Genomic DNA, 27,817 nt, shown 5'->3' on the forward strand with positions numbered 1-27,817 from the left:
AGAGGAGTAGTTAAAATGAGAGGATGAGAGGAATAAACCTCAGCCATTGGATCAAAATCAATGGCTCACATTAAAACTCTTATTGTGGTGACTTATTTGCTTTAATATTTGCTCAATTTCTCCATCATCCCTTCCTTTACTCATTTCCAGTTTCATTTTTCTTCATCTCCTTTTTACAGTATTCTTCTCCACTTGGTTCATCACTTAAATACATTTTTAGTTGTTCTTTCATTAATTTAACAACCAAATAATCCAATTTAAAAGTTATATGAAATTATAATAATCTAGAACATCAAAACATAGATCCAAAAACAAACAGGAACAGCGCCGACAAACTCCGACGATTAGGAACTTCGGCGAGCAGGAACACAGGCGATAGGAAATGGGATCTAAATAATTTCTGAATAAAATCAAATCTTTTAGTTTAAAGGAAGGGAATATTTTTTGTTTTTCGACAATCAAAATTCATCATTACCCCCAAATTCAGCAGAAGAAGATGAGGGTAGGCTGGAGAAGATGAAAGGTAGAGGTTGTAGTGCATGACCCTTTTTAAAAAGCAATTAAATCTGAAGCGTTGATTTTGATCCAATGGTCCAGATTAATTCCTCTCATTCGAACTACTCCTCTCACTTGATATGCCCTATATATATATATATGTTATAAATATAATTTTCCTTCTATTCTCAATTTTTGTTGTTGATGGATATCTATTTTATTTCAATTAAGTCTACTGTTTTTTGTTTTTTGGCACACACTGATAGTCTGTTTGTGTTCTATTCTATACATTTTTGCTGTTTTTGTGTGTGTGGTAAGTTTTATTATAACTCGACCCCATTTGCTGTACGTCTTCCACCATATGTTTATGGTCGTTTTTTGGCTCACCTCCATAAACCGCCATTGACAACATCTGTATAGTCATTTTTTGGGGGTCAAATACCACCTGCCTGGGATATGTTTGATCTTTTATGGCGTGTGAATCTTGGCTTCTTTGTTTTGGAGAATCCATTGATTTTGCTGGAGTCCATTGCACCATGACAAAATTAGTATGCTCTACCCCCCTTTATCTGTCTAGTATTTATAATAATGGTACGGATGTTCTTATCAACCAAAGGATGGAAATCAACATGGTTTGCAGATTGTTCCCTTAGACATGTAGTTGTGTGCTCAAGTTAGTGTTTATGTTAAGAGTATTTGTTGAGAAGGTTTGATTCTTTAGGCAAATTGGATTAATCGTCTTTTGCAATTTATTTTTATCTATATCTCTGTTCTGTTTTCCTTACAAGAGTAAGGACATGGACCGACAATCCAAGAAGTCGATGCATATGGAGTTGGAGATTGAAGAGAATTAGTGGTTGGAGTTTCTTTTTCTACCCGCCTGAGAGCAAAGATGATTCCAATCACAACAACTCCATCGGTAGTTCACCACAGTGGGTCTTTGATTGCCTTCTGCCTTCTGCCTTCTTTCACAAGTTAAGAGGAACTGTATGGTAATGGCGGTGCAGTGGTGGTCACAGCTTGCAACTGTGGATATCATGTGAAGGGTATACAATAGTATTGCAAAGGACTAGGTAAATCTGGAGGTCGGTAGATGTGATCCTCCCTAAAATTCTCCAAACAAATGCATTTTGATATTTTTGCGTTATCGAAACAAAACAAAAAACATCTTTTTTTGGATAAGAGCCACACTAATAAAAATATCAGAAAATGTATGCAAAATAAATCCCAAATCCAAATCTGCTTGCTATAGATAACAGTGATTGTTAAAATAATCCGCCATATATAGCTAGGTTCTCAGTTGCATTAAGAGCTCATGAAGTTCGTTCCAAAGGGGGCAGGGATTGAGCCGCTATTTATCGCTTCAGGTACAAAAGGTCTAAGAAAATCTTGGCCATTGCTTGCGGCTTCATTTACAATAGGAAGATAGATATCGGTGAAATAGGGTCTCATGTGTACCCGCACATGTTCCTTTTGCGAATAATTACTTTGTAATTTTTTGTAATTAAGTATCCACTAACTCTATCAATGACTATTGGGGAACACTCCAAAGCTCAAACTTGAGAATTTGCTTAGAGGATAAGAGTCTACCTAGGCTTTGTTTGTTTCATATATGAAATCAAATTGGAATCAAATTTCCAAAAATATTATTTTCAAGAGCGTGCATCCACTTTATGACATGACTTGTTGATAAGATCTAAAGGACACAACTTACATTCCTACACATCACTTCTGGTTGCTAGTTGCGTTATAAACATGGTATGTGGGTTTGATGCTTCATTGCTAACTCGTAGACTTGAGAAAGGAATAGACCATATCTAGTTATAACCTTTGCCTAATCTTCCATCATCTAGGAGGAAACTCACCAACCTTTAATCGCATATCTGCCGAGTTCGACTAACACGGTAATTAATTTTCTAGGTAAACATCTATAATAGCTTTGGCATCAAATCCACGTTATAAGGTTATGTCATTGCAATAAGCCATAAACGTCTCCTTTGTTAATATCTCTGAAACTCTATTTGTTTGTTTGGTGATTCAATGTAGTGTTCGCTATTTGTTTATTTGTTTGGTGAGTCGAGATAGTCCTCACAATTTGTTTGTGAAATCTCATGTTATGAGGTTTCTTTTGGATAATTTGGTGAGTCAAGATAGTGCTCAAAATTTGTTTGTGAAGAGTTCTCATTGAAGACATATTTGAATATTTTCGTGCTTCTCTCTCTATTTGCTCTTCTATTTGATTTCGATTTGGTTTGATATGGTTTTGTGGCCTTGGTTGCTTCTTCCTCTTTGCTTGCTCCTCTTTTGTTTACTATGATATTAGTTGTTGTTTTTTTTTACAAACTCTCGATGCTTCTAGTCGTTGCATCATGGGTTTGAAGTGAGGTGTTAGATAATAAATTATTAGATCTATGTTATTAGGTCATTTAAGTTTCTAAGTTACTAGTCTAATCCATTATGTTTTTCTATATATTTGTCGATTACATTTGTTATATTATGTCATTGTAACAAACTCCTGACTGAGTGTAAGAATGACGTGTTAGGTGAGAGTTCATGTAAGAATTTTTCTTTGTTAAACTCTATTTTGTTAACAAAACTAATTCAAAATTCTTGATATACAATTGTTCTAACTCATTAATATTAAAAAAATATTGATAATCAAGATACTCCCAAACTTGTCTAGATTGTAACATAAACACATAATATATTTTATTTTTAAAGAGAATGTTGACATCGAACATACGAAAAAACTTTAAACAAATTGAAATATGCTACTACCCAACCAAAACTAATATAGCAATTCATGCCTATAGTGTCCAAAATCAGGAACCATAAAACTAGCACTACTATTATCTTTTCTCTAAAAAAAAAAAAAAAAAACTAGCACTACTACTAAGACCTCTCTTCCTATCACACCTGTTTGTAGTGTTATTGAAGATTGAATAGTTATATAATATTGGAAGTTGACGAGGAACATGAATTCATGTGAATCTCTTTCCCTTGCAAAGATGCATCTAAATTAAGCTTCAATTTTTTCAAAGAAGTCTTAAATTGCTTAAGAGATTCCAAAGCCATATCATCAATAGAATGATCCCACCAAGAAGGAAGGCATGAACTACTGTTGTTTGTCTCTTTTACAGCTTGTAAATTATTCTTCTCTTCTTTCAGCCGTTCTTGAATTGTCTCATGTTGAAGCCTTGAGGTTTCAATTGTGTACTCATCTTGCTTCCCTTTTTCAGTGTTGATGACTGGGTTTTCCTTATCGAAAAAGTGTTTAATGACAGTGTCATGGTTAGGGTATCCGCATGCATGGAGATTTTTGTTTGGTGAAGTGATGATCAGTGCGGTTTTTGCATTGCATAGAATGGATAATTCTGTTACTTTGTTGAAGAGTCCTAGTTTGCGCTTTGAAAAGGTATCACGCCGCTTGTTCGATGGCTTTGCTTTCTTGATTTCAATGGTTTTCTTCCGTGAGTTGCTTCGTTTTGTTGACGTGTTGTTTCCATCCGTAAGAAGCCATTGAATCTTTCTTCCAAGAGAAGAGAAGAAAAAGAGGTAAGAAAGAACTCAAAGAAACAGTGAAATAAAAATTTGACTTGGTTGTAAAATATTGGAGGATCCTTCCTTTTATAGAAACATACACTCACACACTTTTTTATTTCTTTATTTTTACCTCTAATATATTTTAGTTGTTTTCTTAAGAATGTATATTTGTAATTTTTTTATTGTGTGTAATTGATATGATTTCATTATATATGCATTCTTGCTAAAAAATATACAAAATATTTTATATTGGTATATAATTTTTTTTTCCATTCAGAAAGAAAAGATATAAGATTTTTTTATTTTTTAAATCCCCAAGTTTCTTAATCTTTAAGTTTTGCTGAAATATTTTAGCACTCAATCTAAAATATTTTTGGTACACAATCTAGAATATTTTGATATTCAATTTTAAATATTATTATACTCAATCTCAAATATTTTGATACACATCTAAAATAATATTTTAGTACTAAGATGACCTAAATTTTATCTTATATGTTACAATTTTTTTTAAAGGAATGTTACAATTTGTGTTTATATATATAGTAAAAAATACGTGATCAAAATATATTTTTGAGACGGAAGAAAGTATTATTTTTTTTCTCACACTATATATGTAACATTATTCTTTCTTTCAAAAAAAAATGTAAACATGTAACCTACATTTTTAAATAAAAAATAATTAATTTCTATGTTTTTAAGTGTAATTTTTTCACACATACATCAAATGAAAAGGAAAAAATGAATCAATGTTGGAAAACAAGTCATAAAGTTAAACGTCATATTGATTTAATTTTTGCTGCTTCTATATATTAATTTTTTCTTAAAATGAATTAAATAAAAAATAAAGGGACCAAAATGCAGAAATTGATAATTTAAGAGGAATAAAATTGGAATTTAGTTAAATCTATCTATTTTACTTTACATTATAGTGATCTGTCCCTTTGGGACTCCATGTCACTGAAACGAAACTAAGAAATCCTACGTGACAAATCGGAAGTATGTGATTGGATGAAAAGACCTCAAACTACGTGGGTCGGTTTATGTTAATCATGATGGTAAGTAACCGATCAACTTCGTCACTAGTTAATTCTCAGTTTGCCACGTAAGCATAAACGGTTCATCCTTCTCTTACCACCTTTGATAGAGTTTAGTTTACCATTCTCTTTGACCTTTGACTCTCTCGCTAGTAAAAATTCAAAACCCTAATTTAATCATATTCCCCCAATTCTATCTTTCTCCGATCTGCTGCAATTCTTCTCCCGCGATTGCAGGTTCGTGAAATGTGTTTTTGGTTTTAATCGTTAAATCCTTCTATTCTATTTTTAATCATTTCTTTGATTGCAGCGGAGGCCAATCTCGCACACTAGATCCATCATTTTTGTAACGCGAAATGAAGAACACGGAACGAATTGCTAATTTGGCTTTATTAGGTTTGTCTTACTTTTTTTTTTTTAGTGAATTTTATTTTATTTTATTGTTTCAGTTCATACTCTTGCAATGTAATAGTAATGTGCTTCATATTAATGTCATTTTCTATGTTGCCGCAGGATTAACCTTAGCACCGCTTGTTTTGAAAGTAGATCCAAATTTAAATGTTGTTTTAACTGCTTGCATCACTGTGTTTGTCGGATGTTACCGATCCGTTAAACCAACCGCACCAACGGTATGTAATTGCCATGCTTAGGACCTATTTGGATAAGTGCTTATCATGATAAACACTTATGTATAAGCTATATTGGAGAACTTATGAAATAGTCTCACAACATTTATGCCAGTAGATAAGTTCATATAAGTCCATCCAAATAGGCACTTATTCTTTTATTTATCTATATATTGCAATTTTGTTAACCTCAATAATTTTGTATTGAATTATGCAGGAGACAATGTCCAAGGAACATGCTATGCGTTTTCCCTTTGTTGGAAGTGCAATGCTATTATCACTTTTCTTACTATTTAAGTTTCTATCTAAGGACTTGGTGAACACTGTCTTGACAGGCTACTTCTTTGTACTCGGCATTGTTGCACTTTCGTATGTTCTTTTTATCTGCATTTATATAATAGTTAATACTTTTTTTTACCTACTTTATAGTTTATATCATAACACAATTTTTCTCTTCCACTGTTTGCAGGGCAACATTATTGCCATCTATTAAACGCTTTCTGCCAAACCATTGGAATGATGATCTCATAGTCTGGCGTTTTCCATATTTTCGATGTATGCGAGACTGAATATAATATAGGATAATGTTTAATTCATTCATGCATTGGTTTATGTTTTTTGCTACTTTTAGGTGTCTGGTACTGATATGTTTCCTTACACCTATTTTACACAGCCGTCGAGATTGAGTTTACAAGGTCACAGATCGTTGCTGCAGTCCCTGGCACTTTTTTTTGTGCCTGGTATGCTCTGCGCAAGCATTGGCTGGCAAATAATATATTGGGTCTTGCTTTCTGTATCCAGGTTTGATGCTTTACCTATATTCGTGCCTGTCTGCGATATTATCTTTATCTTTCCATTTAGATGACAATGCGATTAGCAATAAAAACTTGATTGCGTACTAGACAAATAATTTTACCTTTTATTTATGCCATTTATATAAATTTGGAGCAAACCAATTATACATAATAACCTATTATAGATTAAATTATGGTATTTAACTTGGAATAAAATTTGACAGCACTATTCAAGGTTTTAGCAGTGATAGGTTTGCTTGTATTGAAATTTGAAAGGGTGTATGATTTTGCCTGTCAACCATTTCTTTTATGAACTCATGGTTGTTAATCGAACCAATAATTATGTTTTGTGCATATTTTTGGCATTCACTTTCCTTGTTTGAAATGGAACAATACCTTTTTAGAAATTAAGCTTATTCTGTAGAAAACGGGCACTAGAATAATAAATTAAAGGCAGAATTACACTTTTAGTCCCTTAACTTAATTTCAGGTAACAGTTTGGTCTTTTATCTTTTTTTCATTTCAATTTGGTCTTTTTTGTCCATTTTCAAATACATTTTCAAGCTTCAAATCTTATATTCTTATGCAAACATAGACAAGGATCATAGATTTGAAGACTGAAAGAGCATAAGAAAATAAAAGGCAAAATTACACTTTTAGTCCCTTAACTTAATTTCAGGTAACAGTTTGGTCCTTTTATCTTTTTTTCATATCAATTTGGTCCTTTTTGTCGCTTAAAATGATTTTATTTTCTTATGCTCTTTCAGTCTTCAAATCTATGATCATCGTCTATGTTTGCATAAGAATATAAGATTTGAAGCTTGAAAATGGATTAAAAGGACCAAATTGAAATGAAAAAAAGATAAAGGTCCAAACTGTTACCTGAAATTAAGTTAAGGGACTAAAAGTGTAATTTTGCCAAAATAAAATCATGAATTTTAAGCTTAAAAAAAAATTCATATGAAAATGGACAAAAAGGACCAAATTGAAATGAAAAAAAGATAAAGGACCAAACTGTTACCTGAAATTAAGTTAAGGGACTAAAAGTGTAATTTTGCCTAAATTAAATTACTATCTCAATGCTACAAGTTTGTAAACAATGTATAAAGTTGTAAATCAGTCTTCATTACTGTAATTAACACCAGTAATTCCATCTGTAACGTTTACAGGGAATTGAAATGCTTTCCCTTGGCTCCTTCAAGACTGGTGCCATTCTCTTGGTATATTTTTTTTCCCTTCTTTTAAATTGAACTTGGTAGTACTCAAAGCTTCATTTTTTACTCTTTTACATTCACATATTTTGCAGGCTGGTCTTTTTGTATATGACATTTTCTGGGTTTTCTTCACTCCTGTGATGGTCAGCGTTGCAAAATCATTTGATGCTCCAATTAAGGTTAAAATCTTTGCTGAGTGGAATGGAAATTTTGTTTGTAATTTTGTATGCATTCATGTGAATTTTTGTAGTCTACTAGCCGTGATAACTATCTGATAAAAAAACTTAAGAAGTTCTTTCTAATTATGTTAATTAAACTGTTTTGCAGCTTTTGTTCCCCACAGCAGATTCTGCAAGGCCATTTTCAATGCTTGGGCTTGGTGATATTGTTATCCCAGGTAGGATTACTCTGTTGATGCATTGATGTCTTTCTTTCGTGAAATTGAATTTAAAAATACAGTTTAGTTCTTTGTAAAAATGGTTTGTAAACTATAATACTAATGAAAAATGAATAAGGGAATGGATGGAATGGAATGGATATCTATCCCTTCTTCTCCCTATTTGGATGATTAATTGATGGAGCAAAGTGGAAGGGTCACAAATGTAAAGTTTCTTTATAGGTTCTACCACCTGCAATTTGAAGGGGAACAAAATAATGAGGGTTCTAAAAGGGAATGGCTACCCTCTGTTTCTTCCCTTTTATAAGTTTTTAAACTTCCAAACAGTGAGATTTTCTCCCTTTTTGACCTTTCTCTACAATGCCCCCAATACTGCTAATCCAAAGAACAAACTGTTAAAGCTAAATTTAAATATCCTGTGATGATATAGTTTGTTGCCCACATTATCTAGAGAATCAAATGTAGCACTAACAAACAACACATCAGTAGACGTGTCCAATGTCAAACACCGACACATGGTAGTTACATTCAATCATTTCTATTTTCCTAAATTAGTACCAATTTCTTCATATCAACGTCGTGTCCAATATCTGTGTTTGTGTTAGTGCTTCATAGTTCAAAGGTCTTATACTAGTTTTTGTGAAGAGAAGTTGTGCTGGCCCTACTTTTTCCATAATGATTAAACACTTTGCTGAATTTTAAGTCTTTGCTTAAATGGTTAAACTGTAATGTTCGGTTGTCGAGGCTCTATTTCAAAGCAATTTGAACACTCTGAAATGTTGCGCACGATGCAGCCCGCAGCAGAGCCGTTGGATCTAGTAAATGCACTGTGTGATGGCTGGAGAGGATCTAAGTCAAAGAAATTGAAATGATTAATTGTTTGATGCATGAAGTTGATTTACACACGTGCACTTATTCAGGGCATGGACATTTGAGGCTAGAGCATGCACTCAAGCGATCGTACAATTATATTGGATTCTTATTGGAATGACATAACCACAAAAAAAGCTTATATTTATTATGGCTCTGCGAGATACCCTCTTTAGTGTTTATGTCATAAGATAAAACACAGCTAAGCTCCATCATTGCTCTTCTAGATGTCTCGTAACTAAAACAATATTAACTCTTTTTCACACGTATATTTGTTTATCTATTTGCATGTGTGCTCGAATGTGCGTATTAAACAAGTAGTTATTTTATTTGAACATCAAAATACATACACCGTAAGCAACACCATATGTATTTATCTCTATCTGTCTCTTACTTTTTATCTTCTATAATTGATCTACGTTTAAAAAATTGACCCATAACCAAAGGACACTGTATTTGACATCAAACTTTGGATGTTCAAAAACCATTTATCTTGAATAAATTATCTACAATCAATTGGTTGTTACTTGGTATGTATTTTGACTGTTCATTTTTTCCAATTAGGTATTTTTGTGGCATTGGCTTTGCGGTTTGATGTGTCTAGAGGAAGAAAGCCCCAGTATTTCAAGAGTGCATTTTTAGGATACACGTTTGGCTTGGTTCTTACAATTGTTGTGATGAACTGGTTTCAGGCTGCACAGGTGATTCATGTGGTTTCATTTTAATTTTTTTTTTTAATTTTTCGTTTGGGGGAATGTTGTGAGGATTGCGGTCATTGTGGCCAACTCAAATTCACTGCTCGTACACGAGTAGCTGAGGTTGGTGATCTGCCTTATCTATTAACGTTTTTCCCGTTTTATTGTTGTCCCTCTTGTCAGCCTGCTCTTTTGTATATTGTACCTGCGGTAATTGGATTTTTGGCGGCCCATTGCATCTGGAATGGTGAAGTTAAACAGGTTTGTTTCATTTCTTATTTCCATTTGCCCTGTTCTCATATCAATGTCAATCCATATTTTTTATGCATCTGGTTTGATTTCAAGCATTACTGGTGTGTAGTATAATGAGTAGTGTAAATTTAATTTATCACCAGCAAAGCTAATTTGCACTTTATACTGTATGTGTGTAGTTTGAAATTAGCTAATGAAGGATTCCAGTGCTTTAAAATGTACTTAAGGCAACAGAAGATACATACATGTAGATTGTAGAATATGGGCTTTGGTTAAATACCTTCTAAAGGCAACTTTGCTCGTTGTGACTTGTGACCAGTTTTAAAAGGTTCCGCACAATATCTTTTGTTGCAGCGAAATTTGAACAAATGTTGCTGAAGTTATTGGAAACATGATTTTATAGTTTTAAGTTGGTAACATCATGTTTAGAGCTTAAGGTGGTCGAAATGCGGTATGCTTGCTAGGTGTGGTTCTAACAACTTTTTACTTTCTATTAATGCAGTTGTTGGAGTTCGACGAGTCAAAGACTGCCGATTCATCTCAAGAAGAGAGTGATGCCAAGTCTAGCAAAAAGGATGAATGAGTTGAAGCATGTCCAATACCGATGCTTCTGATTCACTGAAGAAATACTGTTACTTTCTGAGAATTCGGATACTTAAGCTAACTTATTCAGCAGCACACCTCTGTAACAGACTGTGATTAGTGAAAAAAAATAGTCTTATTTTTCATATTGGCAATTTGCTTTTGCTCGTTGACTGCCCGATCTGGGTTTCCATAGCAAACTTTCTAATGGTTTTCTCACCACCCCCCTCTCTCGGTACTATACGTGCTTGCACATAAATACGTGCTTGCACATAAATGGTTATTTTTACACAATATTGACATGGTTGGTTAGTATTGAAGAGTGTTTGGGTTTTGTTTGTTCTACTACCATCTTTATGAAGGATATTTCCCTACTCCACTCGCGATTGTGATAATCAAATGTTTACAAAAGTACTGAGCGAACCAATTTCAACTGTTTTCCAAAATTCAAGCAAAATTGGTGATGGTCATTTTTGAACTTGTCATGAAATCACTCACCAGAAGAGAGCGCTTGGTTCAATTTATATTGGAGCATCATAGGATGAAAATCCAGCTATAAAAGCAGCTTTTGAAAGGTTTAATAGACTTAAGAAATGCAGACGTTTATTTGAAAAATAAATATGGAGTTGGGGATGGTGTATTTAGGAGGGAGGTATGTTTAGCATATTCATTTAGTAATCAGTGATTACGTATTGCATTGCACTAGAGTAGTAGCTCCTATATCAGTTTGTTCATTTTACAAGTAGACATAGTTCCTTTTCAGTTTTCCCCTTAACTTCTGTAAATGTGTTATTTCTTTTGGAGAATACGACAGGTGAAGTATATCTGTGTTGAAGCCACAATATGATAATAAACGGGCTAAAGATAGTCTTTGCAGTAAGCACAATATTCTGCACAGTCAATGTGGCACATGCTATTTTAAGATTTTCGTATGCAATCTAACAAATTTCTGCACATAAAATGTATTTTATGAATCATTTCCTGAAGAAGCATACACGTACATTTAACCCAGACAGAGTTTATCCCAGAAAATTTTGTAAGTAATATTTTATAATCACAGTAACGCGGTTTCGTGTTGCCCTGGTGCAATGCTATCTTAATGTCATATAATATTTTTTTACAAAGCTTAATAAAATTTGAATAAGACATATCATATAAATATAGAACCGTGTGTGACCCATTGAATTATTAATTGAGGAAGGACAATTGCTTTTACACTCTCTCTTAAACACTTCATCTAGACGTAATATGATATTTCAGAGTTTGCAAAAGACACTTGCTCATATCTAAGGCTAATACAGAAAATATTTTCAACTGTCTTCACTCCTTACACGTTTATTAGGAAATGAATGCAACAATTACTTAATAATAAAATGTAGCTTTTCTTTTGTGTGATCAAAATATAAATTATTTTTAATCCAAATTAAATATTATAGGTGCAAATGAAAAAAGTATGTATTTTGTATTGGGGATGTAAAGGTTTGCACTCTTCCGACCTTAAATAATATAAACAAAAAGTATATCGATACATTGTTGCTTCTTTTTTTTCAGACAAAATGACACTTTGTTGCTTATATTTAAGTTTAGATTTAACTTTTCTTTTCGAATAAAATATGATTGAATTGTTTAAAAAGTGTGATATAGTGGAGCTGCTCTAATTTCACACCATGTATGTGCAAAATATATATTTTGTTTTCGTCAAGTAGTTAAGTGGTAGAAATTCACCTTTATAAGGTGAATAGGTGAGGTATATGGGGTTCGAATATCGGTCTTTATATATATCATATAATGTTCTTGTCAACTCAACTGAGTTAAGCTCACGAAAACCAATATATTAATCATTAGACTATTACTTTTCCTACTTGTGGGATTCCTCGCGCGCCCTATTTTTTTTTTCAAAGATGCCCTTGAGTTTCCGAATTTCATAATCCGGAATGGTATTTTCCTTTGTTATAGGGTGAAAAATGGAGTTACGGGTTTTTTCGGATTTTGTAATCCGAAAACTTCAAAAAATAGGGCGTGTTACATGATGTTTCCAGATTACATAATCCGGAAACCCCCTAAACACCCTTTTTCAAGGTAAAACAATTCGGATTATATAATCTGAACTGTATCAGCACAAATTCTAAACATGTTTGTAACATGAATAGTCATTTTAGGGACAATATTAATCTTCCTAACTCTCATCATTCCGTTTTTGGGTCATTGTTACTTGTTCTTAGTCAAAAATCGGGTTTTCGGGCTACTTGATCGGATTGCTCCGAAACTTCCCCAGAAAATCAGAAAAAACTCAAGGACCATGACTCCTCTAGAAGAGACTTCTTACGGGATTCCGCCCCTCAAAATCCAAAATTCCATCCTTTAGACCTATTTTTCATTTTTTTTAATTTTTCATATTCTCAGAAAAATCCGAAAAAATTTGCATTAGTTTTATTTGATTTTTAAAAATTTTGGTACTATTTTTATGATTTTATTTGATAGGTTTTAAGCATTTTTTACTTAGTTTTTTTGTTGTTTTTAAAAGCAAAACTTAAAACTGTTAAAATGTGAGAGAGTCTGATGGTTGATTATACATAAGAATTGTCCGGATTATAAAATCCGAAATAGTAAACATGAAGCCGGATTTTAAAATCCAAAATGCACAAGGGCATTTTTGAAAAAATTACAGGGCGCGGGAGAAGGCCATAGGGTGGAAAAAGTAATAGTCTAATCATTATTACGTTTTTAAAATATCTTAATTAAAAAAAAAACATTAAGACAACAAGCAACGAAAAATTAAAGTAACTGAAAGTAATAAACGATAGACACAGTTGATCTTTCTTCATGTAATTCGGCACATGATGCCTACCTTTGTGACAATAGAATATCTATAATTTCATTTCATTTCTATGATGAATTTAGGGTTACGACTAAAATATAGTATTGCAGTTCAGTTTACAATAATACAATTCCTTACTCCTTAATTTTATTAGGTTGCAAACACTTAACTCTAAAGATTTGGAGCCCTAAAGATTTGGAGCCAAATCAGCAGCAATTAATGCTAATAAGTTAACCTTAAAAAAATTTGGCTACAAAGTAGTAGCCTTTACATATTCATCTAAGTGCTTATCCTAATCATCTTCAACTCTCTCTCTCTCTCTCATTGTTTCTCACGAACTCTTCTTGGCTTTGGGTGTCTCTGAAATGGCATCTCCTTCATTTTTTGTTTCTTTCTCTTTGTTGCCCTCATCTATCCAATCAGGAAGAAGATAACCAAATTCAGAGTTGCCGGCAATCTCAAAGCCATCGATGTTGTCTCTAACTCCGACTTCAAAGCTTCCGTCGGCAAAAACATTGACGTTTCTCATCGGAAGGGTAAGAACGTGTAGTTATGCATTTAAAATGGAAAGGGCACACCGAATCATCAATTCGCCAACATATTGGTGTTTGCATATTTTTTTAGTTCTTTGTAAGTGTTATCTTATTATTGATTCCTTTTCACTCCATTCTGATTTTGCATATGTTCACAATTTGTTTGCAGCTTGAAGAAAGGAATGTTTCCATTCATGTGTTTTTAACCCTTATACAGAAAGAAAGAAAGAAAGGACACTTGAGACTTCTATGTGCAAAATCTGAAGCAAGAAGAGGTATTGCAGCTAGACATAACTAGACATAAAAGGATATCTAGAATTGATTTGGAAAACTTTGTGGAACTATTCTAATGTGTACTGTCATTAAAGTTTTATTTTTATAAACAAGCAATCCATTGTAATTGAGTTTTTGAGTAGCTACTTGAATCAAATTCTCTCTATTTGAATCAGCTTTTGATTAGGTCATAGTTTTATGTTTTTGACAGCTTTATCACATAGTGCAGTCCTTTCACAAAAGTTAAGCTTTAAATAAGTAATAACTTTGTCTTTGTTGCTATAGACCCTTTAGTGCTACCACCAACATGAATGTTTGCCTGCAAACTGAAAACATTACTTTAGATATTTGAGTAACATCAGACTTTGCAAAACATGAATTTTACAAGGCATCATGTTAGTTTGATGAGTTTTACTTCTTGGCCTAGGGGGTATTTGAAACTTTCAACAGTCTTTACGGCAACATGTTTATGCAACACCTACGCTAATGCAACAATTTTGTAGCTGACCGAACATTGTTGCCATATGAATTATCTTTTGATTATTTACGGTAGAATTATTTATTAACTATTTCATTATTTAAATACAATGGTCTTAAGCATTTAAATTTATTATAGCAGTATAGGCAAGACAACTTATGATCACGTTTGTTTTAAATTAGGTGCTATTTGTGGTGCTGATTGCTACTACGGAACAAATGTTATTTTAAATGGTAAATTACCAGAGGTAGAAGCGTACAATACAAGGTAGTTTCAGGACTTAAGTTCATGTAAAATTCAATGCTATTTTCTTGATTTCAAACATAGCGAGTAACATATAATTTTGTATGATTAGAGGATGAAAGGTGCTGATATAGATATGAGTCAGGGTGTGAGCCAGATGTCGACACATGAATCTGTGGAAGTTTATTTTGCAATGACTATTAACAAAAGCCAAGGTCAGTCTCTTAAACATATAGGAGTTTATTTGCCATCGTCTGTTTTTTCTCATGGTCAATTATACGTGGCATTGTCAAGAGTTACTTCAAGAGAAGGTTTGAAGATTTTAATATCTAATGACGATGGTGAAGACGATTGTGTAACGTCTAATGTGGTTTATAGAGAGGTTTTTCATAATCTTTCTTAATCTGTGTCATTTGTATGATTGAACATATTGATAGTCTTTTTTTATTTGTATGAAAGATGTAATATACTATCTTTATTACCGTCTTTTTTATTTGTATGAATGATGTAATACACTATCTTCATCATTATTGTACTAATGACTTATTGCTACGCTTCTATAGATTTTTATATTATTGTCGGTTTCTACAATCTATATGACCCGTGCGGCGCACGGGTCGGCGTTCTAGTTGAACCATAACGTTGGAATATATCGTCTATTCAACAACAATTGGTTTAACACATACATAGTACATACGCAAGGGCAAGGGGCGGGGTGGAGGGAGCTTCACCAGTTCATATCCTTTTCCGCCCCTTGCTCCTCTTCCATGTATATATGAGTCATACACATTAGAAAATCTATATCATATAATGACAACTTCAAAGTTAAATATAGAAAATAATTACAATTGATCAAACATATATTTTTCTAGACAAATTTATCCTTAACAACTCAACTATTTTTCAAATTTATATTTAAATCTACATCATAATTTAAGGAACTAAAAAGCTAACTACAAAGTTTTGTTAACCTTTTTCTAAACAAATTTCTCTTAAATAGTGTAGATTTATAAAATGAAAACAAACAAATTAAATTAAAATTAAGACTTGATACATCACTTGGTCCTTTAACTTAATTCTTTTTTTTAAATTGGTCCATTAACTATTAAACCGTTTCAATTTGGTCCTTTGTCTTGTTTCCATCATTCAATTTGGTTCTATTTTATCAATTTTAACGGCTAAAAAAGGAGACCATTGGATGCAACGTGGAGAAATGAACAGTGAGGAATTGAAAAAAGTTCTGATTGAGATTGAACCTGAATCTAAACCGAACGAAGCTTTGTGGTGGAAGAGGCGATTGAGTGAACCGATTGAGAGTGGAAAAAGGAAAAGTGAACCGATTGAGCAAAGCTTTGAGGGGAACAGTGACTCGGTTTTCAAATTGGGTTAGAGCAAAGCTTCAATTGAGCAAAGCTTTGAGGGAAACAGTGATCGATTTCGGATTGGGTGAGAGCAAATGTTTGAGGGGGAAGTGAGAATGAGAAATCATATTGGTTTTAGGGGGATGCTGAAAGTAAGAAAGCGGGAGACGAAATATTTGGGTAAAAGGTTGGAAGTGAAAGATAGACCCACATATGGAAAATATAGTTTCATTCAATTTGGTACCTTTCTGGAAATTAAATGGGGGAATGTTAGAGCCAAGTGAAAATAGTGAAATAGAGGGGTAGGAGGGAAATGAAATTTGATTATTTTGAGAAAGTGAAATGTGAGGGATATGAAATTTGATTATTTTGGCATAAAAAGGAAAGTGAATTGAGTATTATGATTCTGCCAAAAAAATTACATTTACTCCAAAAAAAGAAAATCATTTCGTCCCGTGAGCATAGTTCAGTTGGTAGGACAATGCATTATTATATGTATGGGTCGAGGTTCGATCTCTGGACACCTCATTTATTAACATACTTATTAACATTATAAGGTGAATTCTAGCCACCAGACTACCTGACCAAAAAAAAAAATCATTCCTTTGTTATTATTTTTTATAAAAAAAAATCACACCCTTTTATTGATTAATATTCTCGTTTCACATAATAAACAATAGTAAGTCTAACAAATTTGCATTTACATTTCATGTAAATAAATTTTTCTATAATAATGTTATATTATTGTTGTTATTAAAAAAAGTAATAACTTCGGCAACTAAAATTATATATAAAAAAATTGATAATTTAAATAAAATTTATCTTTATAATAAGGAGCAGAGGAGTAATTTATAATAAGAGAATGCATAGAGTAATTACTGTCTTACGGTGAAGGGTAATTTTAACGTGTAGAAACAGCTATCAATATTTCAACACATCAAGTCACACCTTGTCGCTGGTAGCAGTCTCCAGACTTAATGGTAATGTTGCCTTGGAACCACAAAATGGTGCATGCCTCGTATAGCCTTTTGGGAAATGGTCGAATAACAGTTTGGCACGTTATCCTATACTGATTGGAAGGCCGTTTGAAAAATTTAGGTTGGAAATGAGAAATATCTAGTTACATTGTGACCATATTTGAGAAGTAATGTCGTTCTCCATAATTTCACTACTTCTATATTTTAAATTTTACTTTTATATTAATAGCTAATAGTAATTATTAACCTTAAATATTTTTTTTTTTTAATGTTACGTGTCTTAATAAATTTTATATTTTAATTAATATTGTTTGCGATCATTGTTGTTTTTACAAAGTTAATTTTTCAAATAAATAATTACTAGTTTTTTTAACAAAGTATTAAAAACACACCGTAATATAAAAATGACAAAAATCAAAATAAAAAAAGAAGAGAGGAAAAGCTATTTCTTAAGCATAAAATATGGACAAAAGTTAAAAAGGCTGCGACGGTTGGAAAAAAGAGTCGCAAGAACTACTGTTGCAAATATTAGATTGCGACAGTTTTTCTTGAACCGTTGGAAATTCAGTGTCGCAAAATTGCAAATTTCTTGCAGTGATAGTTCACTAAAATCAATATCTGATTACAATTGCTCAAGCACAAAAACAAGAGATTTCAATATACTCAAGCACAAAAGCAAGAGATTTCTTATGTTAAAGCACACACGCAAGAGACTTCTTATGCTCAATCACAAAAGCAATAACTTTTTAATCAAACAAAATTTCACAAAAAGATGTTTGAGGTTTGAACATTTGATATATAATCAGTGGTGTTCACAATTCAAATCAGATACAGATTTTTAAGATACTAAATTTTCTAAGATATAACAGTTGTTAAAAAATTCTAAGTGAACTTTGATGTGAAAACAATTCAGCAGAGTTTTGACACTTGTAATGATATGTCTTCAGAATAATAACTTTTAACTAACTCCAGACTTTGTTGAACTTCAGCTTTTAAGGCTCTTCAGACTCTCTGATGACGTCAGCTTCTTATGGTCTTCAGACGATGTTGTCTTCAGACTCGGTCTTTAATCTTGCAACATAAGCTTCCTTTGAAAATTTCATTGCTCTCGTTTGTTTTTTCAAAACCAAAACTTGAATTAAACACTGATAAATTTTAGTCTATGGTGTTGCACATTTGAACCAATATTAGCATATTCAATTGACATTTTAATACCTTGTTATCATCAAAACTTAAGGTGGTAATGTTAAACACATTTTGTTTCAACAACCTAAACGTGGCTACAATCTGAACGGCAACAAGTGCAACCAATCCTACTGTATAAAACGACCTTCTTTGACCTAAAAGGATATAGGAACCGAAATTTCTCAGATCAGGTTCCCGAGGTAAGTCGATCGGACGAACTATCTCCTCATAAACTAGTCAACTTAGGAACTAATTTACCACGAGAACCTAAATGTGGCTTGAATATGAACGACAACAAGTACAATCAATCCGACCGTTCAAAACGACTTGATAGACCTATAAGGATAAATGACCTAAAATTTCTCAGATCGGATTCCCGGAGGTAAGTCAATTAGACGAACAATCCCTTCATAACTAGTCAACTTAGGAACTAGTTTACTCATGGGACCGAAACGTGGCTAGAATCTGAACGACAACAAGAAAAATCAACACAGACCGTTGAAAGAAGGTCCCCGGAGTAAACTAGTACCTAAGTTCACTAGTTTTTGAGGGGATAGTTCGTCCGATCGACTTACCTCCGGGCTCCGGGAACCCGATATGAGAAATTCTGATTTCCTTATCCTTTTAGGTCTAAGAAGGTTATTTTGAACGGTCGGATTGATTGTACTTGTCGCCGTTCATATTCTAGCCACCTCTAGGTTCTCGGAGTAAACTACTACCTAAGTTGACTAGTTTATGAGCTGATAGTTCGTCCTATCGATTTACCTTCGAAAACCCGATCTAAGAGTCAACTAGGAACATGAATTTCGACGATCAGAATCTTAGAGATAAGTTGATTTGACAAACCATCCCTTTGAAAATCTAGTCTTGAAAATTTAGTCAACAAACTTACACTTATCTGTTGACTGAATCTTACCCAAACGACAAACAGTATCAAACAAAGTCATCCTTAAATTGAACCAGAAACTTGAATTTCGACGAAGGAATAATTTGTGCGATTGATTTATAACAAAACATCGGATCGCCAAAATTTGAGTTTATATTTCGTCCTTAGTCTGCTTAGGTTTTATTCAATGGTCAAATTAATTAAATAGAAGATAAATTCTTACTTGGACACAACTCCAAATAAAAAAATTTGGACACATAAAAATTAATTATATGTATGTCAACCCAAATTTTATTTAGGCTTTGTGTCAACGTAAAATTTGCTTTACAGAAACCCATAATAAAACGAATTAAATCATTTTGACATAAAATGAATTCATTTTATCTATGGACTAGGAATTCAAAATTAATTCAATGTAAAACAGATGTAATTCATTTTATTTCTCTCAATAGCTATCAAATTTCTAATAACAAGTAAGATAAAACCTGGGAAATTCAAAATGAGTATTGGCCACGCCATGTAGTCAAAATTATTATTATTTTATTGCACAAGAAAATAGGAAAAATAACAATGAGAAAGTAATAAACATTATTATTTCTCAAAACAGGTAACAACAGTTAAATATAATTAAAATCCACAAAAATCATAAGTGCATGCTTGGTATTGTTGGTGATATTTAATTGTGTAATGTAATGAATGATAGGCCGTTGGTTCGAATTTTGGTTGGTACACAATGAAATTCAACCCATAGTATGACCCGACCGGATCTCGCTCGATACACAATAAAATTCAACGGTTTTTACGTAGTTTTGATAGGATTTGAATGGTATTGAGAAATCACATACATATTTTGCAAAATCCACACGTTGATCGCAGTTAATTTTTTTAAGGTTCTTTCATAAGTGTCTTTCAAAAACAAACATGGTTTAAATCTTTGATTTTTCACGTAAGTTACATCATTTCACACAGTAATTTCGAGAAATAATTATTCATACAAGAGAAGTCTCACTCAAATCGTAAAACAAAAAATGGAGTATGCGAAAAACTAATTCTCAGAACGGTGAAGTTATTTTTGACGGCGGTGGCGAACTGAAAGGGGTGGATTAAAGGGAGTGTGATTACAAACACTGTGAGTGTTTTTAAAATGGTGGACATATAACTCACACAATTGTACTCCATTCTTCATCTTTGTTTCATCCAAAAAAAAAAACCCAAAAACTTCAACTCAAATTCTGGAAGGAAACAAGAATTATTTCACACACCCATAACCATAATATCCGAATCTAAAATTATCATTACACTAATATAATGTGATATTTACCGTTAACCGGAAGAAGAAAAAGAAAGTGTCCCGTGAGCATAGCTCAGTTGGTGGACAATGCATTATTATATGCAGGGGTTGGGGTTCGAACCTCGGACACCCCACTTATTCACCTTAAAAAGTGAATTCTAGCCACTAGGCTACCTGACAAAAAAAAAAGTAAAATTTTATTTCTATATGTGTTTTTTTGGGGTGATTTACAAGTATCATTACCCATGAGAATCATATCCAGAGTATCAAATCCTTATATTTCTGGGTAAAATTGCTCATGTATTATTTCGATTTCCCCTAAAAAAAAATGATGATTATGTCACATATCACTGTTCCTCCAACTTATGTGTTTACTGCACAACCTTTGATAAACCAAAATCCACATCACATTGTCTGTGAAGTAATAAAACAAAAGTTTAATTGCACTTCTGACCCCTCATTCTTTTAAAAGTTGCGATTTTGGCCCTCTAACTAATTAAAATACAAAACAGTTCCCTATGTATTGGATCTTTGGCAGTTTTGGCCCCCAATGCCACTTTTGACTTAGTCTTCACTGACGTGGCACCTCACTTAAGAGATATGGGTGCCACGTCAGCGAAGACTAAGTCAAAAGTGGTATTGGGAGCCAAAACTGCCAAAGATCCAATGCATAGGGGCTGTTTTGTATTTTAATTAATTAGAGGGTCAAAATCGCAAGTTTTGAAAAGATAGGGGGCCAAAAGTGCAATTAAGCCTAAAACAAATCAACCGTCTTCTCCGGTTTGTTTTACAAAAAAAAAAATCCATACAAAAATCATAGGGACTAGAATCTGAGTTATGTTTTTTTTTTTTAAGGAAACTAGATTGACTTAAGTGTTGACAAAAAATATCCTTATTCCCATCTTTCCCAGATCTTCATCTTGTTCTTCTTCATTCTCCTTGTTATTGTTTATCTTAACATTTACTTGCTGATTCTTTGTGTAACAATGTTGATTTAGAATTCAAAGACACATAAACGTGTTATACCATACTACATGATTTGGATTGAAAAAGGAGTCATATGGGTTTAATTAACTAGGTTCTAAATAAACTGCCGGACAGTGGTGGCGCGGCGAGATAAAGACGGTGGAGTTTGGCATTTGGCAGTGAAAAATTGTACAATGGAAGATATTAATAATGCATGGGGTAATTTTGTAATAATCAAAACTACTGTGGTGAGTCTCTAATACTATTAAATAAAATAGTTAGGGTGAATGTCATAATCTCACATAAATCTGCAAATCGATCATAACATGTATTTTTATTTTTGTGCACCATACCAAAAAAGATACACTTTGGCAGGCTAGATGCCACCAGGTTATTATGATAAAATTTGTGTATAGTTTACCAATGGCGGTTTTCTATAGAACTTACGTATTGCCCTACAAACCGAAGAATTTCGAATTTGAACAAGTCATAGTTGGTGTGATCGAAAGCTCCATCCTAACTCCCAATTATAATATATCTTCATCAACTTGCATTTGCTATTTGACCGGTAATCAAACCAACAAATACAAATTTGATTGATAATATTATTAATTAATATGGAAAAACATATAATAATATAAATGTAGATGTAATTATATTTCTATAAATGAATGTAATTAAAGTAATTATTGGCGTTGTCAATTTCTTTTTTTATTGGTTACAAAATTTGTAGGGTGAAGGGATGGTGCCCCAATCCAAAGTAGGGAAGACTTTCGAACTCAAAAAGAACTTACAAAAGTAATTATATTTACCTTCCTCCAAAGACACTAACGGGGCTCGAACCCGAATTCTCTCGGATTCAAGACCTGTCTATAGTAGATTAACAGACTTGTCGTAAGATATTCAAATGCATAAGTAAGTTATGTTTTGTAACATTTTTTTGATTTGTTTCTACCATTGTCAAATCAAAGTCACTTCATTGGATGACATATGATGGAATTATTGATCAGGTGGTGTGTTAAAGAATTGTACATACAATACTATCTTACTTGTGCATTATATAAGCAACGCTAAAAAACATAATGTGTATGATGTCACTCGTAATTTATTTTCTTGACTAAGTAAATTGTTTTTATGATATCCCCTAATTAAGTTGTTAAGCTTTTTTTTACTTCCCCAAAAAAAGTTGTTAAGCTTTTACATAAAACAATATAAATATATGAACCATACAAAACACGATGCATTTAAATATTACTCCTTCCGTCCCTAATTATAGGACCCTTTTAAAAAAATAACGGGAATTAAAATAGTGGATATTTGTATTAAATATGTTTGTAATTACTATTGTTTTTACAATTTTATCCTTTAAGAGAGAATTGGTTTATGTTTTCAACATGATATTTATTGTTGATTGAAGAAAATTATGTATAATAAATAGGGGCATGCATGTAAAGAAATAATTAATGTAGTTGAAAATAGCAAAGGGGTCTTATAAAAAGGAACAAAAAAATTCTCAAAAGGGTCTTATAATCAGGGACGGAGGGAGTAGTATATATCTTTTCTACTATGAGTTGCAAACTGCAATTGCATAATTTTGTTTTTGACAATGACATTTGCATAACTTATAGCAATAATTCGGAGATGCGTGGCAGATAATTATATCGCATTTTATTAGAACTGGTCGAGATATCCGTGCTACAACACGGATAGTGCGGCTTCGCCGCGCTGTATGGTCGCAACTCCGTCGCGTGTTGCGTCTCGGCTGTGTTTGGTATAGTAATTTTTTTTTTTGTCCATAGTGAAAATATGTAAAGTATTTAAAGCATAATAATTAATCGGTAGTGATGAAAAAATTATAAATATGTATATATTGATCGGTAGTGATGAAAAATTATAAAATAATTAATTTTATTTTTTGGTCAAGTAGCTTAGTGGCTAGAGCTCACACAATTTAATTGTCGAGAAGTGGAGTGTTCGGGGTTCGAATCCCGGCCCCTTCATATAAAATGCGATATCCCTACCAACTGAGTTAGGCTCACGGGGATAAAATAATTAAATTTTAATATGAACAAATATATATTAAATTTTAGTATTGACGATATTAAAAAAGCTAATAAATAGTAACCAAAAAAAGCTAATAAATGAAAATAATCATTGTTTTTATTTACTAATATGTTTTAGTGTGAGAAATACTAATAAGCATCCCGTGAAAAATCATAATTAATGTATTATATAATATTGTTATCATAAAATATATTTCATAAATAAACATATGCTAACATATTCCCGTAAAAAAAATACAGTGAGATATATTTTTGTTAATATATAGTCCATACGCTCGTATATATTCTATCAATATAAATAAGAATATACTAATATATTCCCGTAAAACAAATATATACTCATATATTTTTATTAATATATAGTCCATACACCAACATATACTTTATTAATATATTAATAAAACTTAGGCAGTCACGGTGTTTAAATAGAGATATTAAAAAATACTATTTTTTTTTTAAAGATTAAAAAATATTAATTAAAATTAATCACTCGTTATAGTTACTAAAATGGGTCCCGTGTTACAATTGTACACTCCAATGGGTTTTTTATTGATACATTTAAAAAAACGGACAAAATTGAAGCAAGATTAATCGTAATATATTATAATTTTTTTGTTTATTTTAGTATTGACGATATTAAAAAAAATGAAAATACATTTCACAAATAAACATATACTAACATATTCCCGTATAAAAACATATAGTTAGATATATTTTTATTAATATATAGTCCATACACTCATATATATTTATCAGTATATAGTGTCCATTAGATTTCAGAAATAAGAATATACTAATATATTCCCGTAAAACAAACATATACTCACATAGTCACATATATATTTTTATTAATATATAGTTCATACACCTACGTATATTTTTCGAATATATTAATAAAACTTAGGCGGTCGCGGTGTTTAAATAGAGATATTAAAAAAATATTAATTAAAATTGATCACTCGTTGTAATTACTAAAATGGATCCCGTGTTACAATTGGACACTCCAATGGTTTTTTTAGTGATACATTTAAAAAAAAAAAAAAAACAACGGAAAAAATTGAAGTATGATTAATCATAATATATTATAATATTGTTATTGTTTTAGTATTGACGATATTAAAAAAGCTAATAAATGAAAATACATTTCATAAATAAATATATACTAACATATTCCCGTAAAAAAAATATATAGTGAGATATATTTTTGTTAAAATATAGTTCATATACTAATATGTATTTTATCAATATATAGTTCCCATTAAATTTCAGAAATAAGAATATATTAATATATTTCCATAAAACAAACATATACTCATATATATTTTTATTAATATATAGTCCATACACCCACATATATTTTATTGATATATTAATAAAACTTAGGCAATCGCGGTGTTTAATTAGAGATATTAAAAAAATATTAATTAAAATTGATCACTCTTGTAGTTACTAAAATGAGTCTCGTGTTACAATTGTACACTCCAACGGGTTTTTTAGTGATACATTTAAAAATAAAAAAAAAACAGAAAAAATTGAAGTATGATTAATCAAAGTATATTATAATATTGTTCTTGTTTTAGTATTGACGATATGAAAAAAGCTAATAAATAAAAATAATCATAAATTTTATTTACTAATATGTTTGAGTGTGAAAAATATTAATATGTGTTCCGTGAAAAAACATAATTAACGTATTATATAATAGTGTTATCGTAAAATACAAAATCATATTCTGCTATAACAACAACACTTGTTAGTTTCCTCTATAAAAAAACTTGTCGGTAAAATCGAATTGATAATTAGTAGAGAAAATGGAGTTGAAAATGAAGAGAGAAAATGAAAAATGAAGAAAATTGGTAAGAAAAAGATAAGAGAGGAGAGTGAGATTCAGAGAGTAAAGTTTATTATTAAAAAATAAAGGTGAGAGAAAAGTTTATTATTAAATAAATAAAGAAGAGAGAGAAAAATTTAGTATTATAAATAAAGAAAGATGAGAGAGAAAAGTTTATTATTAAATAAAGAAAGGTAAGAAAGTGGGTTTTAGTAAAGTGGGTTTAGATAGTGGATTTGACAAAAATAACCCTAAAGTTGTAAAAGAAAAAGTTTGAAAGAAAATTAGGTATGGGTAGTTAAATAATTTTGGTAGTATCTTGTTTTCATATATTGTAAGTGAAGTGATGATAAGATAGTCTAGAAGTTCTAGCTCAACTGACAAATGCCGAAATTGTAAGGTCAGACGTCGTGATCTGGATTCGAACATGAGACCTCGCAGTTTTATGTGAGTTTAATTTCAATAGATTACCACTTCATCTAAGACAAAAAAGAAAAAAAAAATTATATTGTCAATTTCATTCAACTTGGTTGACGTGGAAATGATTAAACAATAACATATCTGAGCTATTTGAATAAAGAAATACAATTAGTAGATATTATAGTAAACTTTTAAAATTTACCATGCATTCATTTTTCAAGTCAAATTTTAAAATTTAAATATTGTTTAGACACGAAAATGTCAATTAATACGTGATTGCATTTCCAATTTAATTAATAAGTGCTGGTGGACCACGTCCACTTGTGCAAGAGTGAGAGAGATTCTTGCATGTAAGAGTGGAAATTGCTGCTGCCGAGCAATTAGCTCCTAGTCCTCAGTGCTGTAATATAAGTAAAAAAAAAAATATTTTTTGTCCCAAAATATAAGTAAAAAAGATAAATTTTTATCCTATTTAATCTTAATTTTTTTATAAAAATCTTTTTTCCAATAATTTTTTTTTGTTTATTCTCTTAAAATTAAATGTAAATTACATTCAATTTTCTCTCTTTTTTATTTTTTCCATAACCAATAGTCAATGATTTTTTTTTTACATCTTCCTATAAAACTTTTTCCAAAGAAAGCACAAAAAAACTATACTCCAAATTCTTATGTTTTAGTTTTCTTAATAAATGTGATTTTTTTTTTCCCTATAATTTGGGTCAGAGGGAGTATATGATACCGAGTCCGTCCTTAATTATAAGACCCTTTTGAATATTATTTTTTTGTCCCTTTTTATAAGACTCTTTTTCTATTTTCAACTACATTAATTATTTCTTTACATACATGTCTCTATTTATTATACATATTTTTCTTCGATCAGCAACAAATAACATGTTGAAAACATAAACCATCTATCTCTCTTAAAGGATAAAATTATAAAAACAATAGTAATTACAAACATATTTAATACAAATATCCACTATCTTAATTTTCATTATTTTTTTCAAAAGGATCTTATAATTAAGAACGGAGGTATTGTATTGATTCAATCATTCTTTTTTGTTAAATATTAAATCCGACTATTCAATTTTGTACTGTAATTTATATTTTACACCACGGTTTACACGTGACAAGAAAACCAAACAAATACAATAGACAAACACTTTTTCTTTGTTCAAAGGAATATGGAAACATTGCATCGTTTTTCTGTTTGACCAACTATGATTTTGTTTTAATAAAAAATGATGGAATTGATTAGTTTAATTGCTCATAATGAAATGATTTGTTGTTAAAGAGTCTCACCAACAAAAGATGATATAAACACGTGTTTATAAATGGGGACAATTCTCGCCTTACAAATCAGTTTTGTTGGGTTGTGTTATAAGCGGTGGCGAACTCATGATACATAGCTCATAGGCGGGCTACTTCACCACTAGCCTGGATGTTTATGCTTGAAATCTTTTTTTTGAAGAAGCTAAATAGCCCATTCAAATTGACACCAGTAAGAATCGAACCTGAAACTTTAAGGAGGAGCATAGATGCCAAGTTAATACCACCAAGCCAACTCAAGTGGGTTATTCATGCTTGAAATCTAAATGCAAATGTTAATATATATATATATATATATATATATATATATATATATATTAAAACTCGGTATCCGATCCAAGGATCGACTAATCTGAGGGGACCAATCCCACCGCCCACTTGTGTGGGCCCCTTATAAGTCAGAGCTGCTCTATATGGACTTGTCCACCGAAATTGGTACCAACGGAATCAAACTTGAGACCTTGAGAGGAGCACACTTCAAGATCTCAAGTCAACCACTAGGTCGACACCAAATGGATTCAAATGTTAATATATATAATATAACTTTTAGGTAAAAATGTATATACATACCTATTAAAAATAAAAACTTTGAGACTCTCGGGAGGTCATGGCCCTCCCATGTCCCCCTTGACTCCGTCTCTCATTATAAGGTTAGAAG

The 27,817-nt window shown here is 31.7% G+C and overlaps 1 protein-coding gene across 1 annotated transcript; it reads left to right on the forward strand.

Annotated features, from left to right (window-relative positions):
- The first annotated feature begins 5,145 nt into the window (after nucleotides 1-5,145).
- Nucleotides 5,146-10,850, forward strand: LOC25490057 (signal peptide peptidase). The gene is made up of 12 exons (XM_013606488.3): nucleotides 5,146-5,312; nucleotides 5,386-5,471; nucleotides 5,589-5,704; nucleotides 5,919-6,070; nucleotides 6,171-6,256; nucleotides 6,375-6,502; nucleotides 7,665-7,715; nucleotides 7,802-7,888; nucleotides 8,037-8,106; nucleotides 9,541-9,677; nucleotides 9,855-9,932; nucleotides 10,426-10,850. The coding sequence occupies exons 2-12, from the start codon at nucleotides 5,432-5,434 to the stop codon at nucleotides 10,504-10,506; spliced, it is 1,026 nt and encodes a 341-aa protein (XP_013461942.1). The 5' UTR covers nucleotides 5,146-5,312; nucleotides 5,386-5,431; the 3' UTR covers nucleotides 10,507-10,850.
- The last annotated feature ends 16,967 nt before the right edge of the window (nucleotides 10,851-27,817 follow it).

This window comes from Medicago truncatula, chromosome 3, assembly GCF_003473485.1.
Source record: "Medicago truncatula cultivar Jemalong A17 chromosome 3, MtrunA17r5.0-ANR, whole genome shotgun sequence".
Classification (NCBI taxonomy): Eukaryota; Viridiplantae; Streptophyta; class Magnoliopsida; order Fabales; family Fabaceae; genus Medicago; species Medicago truncatula.

Excerpts from the sequence above, each read along its gene's own strand:
- LOC25490057 (XM_013606488.3), top strand. The coding sequence starts at position 5,432 with ATGAAGAACACGGAACGAATTGCTAATTTGGCTTTATTAG. Across the intron at positions 5,472-5,588 it reads TGCTAATTTGGCTTTATTAG|GATTAACCTTAGCACCGCTT; the intron begins GTTTGTCTTACT and ends ATGTTGCCGCAG. Across the intron at positions 5,705-5,918 it reads TTAAACCAACCGCACCAACG|GAGACAATGTCCAAGGAACA; the intron begins GTATGTAATTGC and ends TGAATTATGCAG.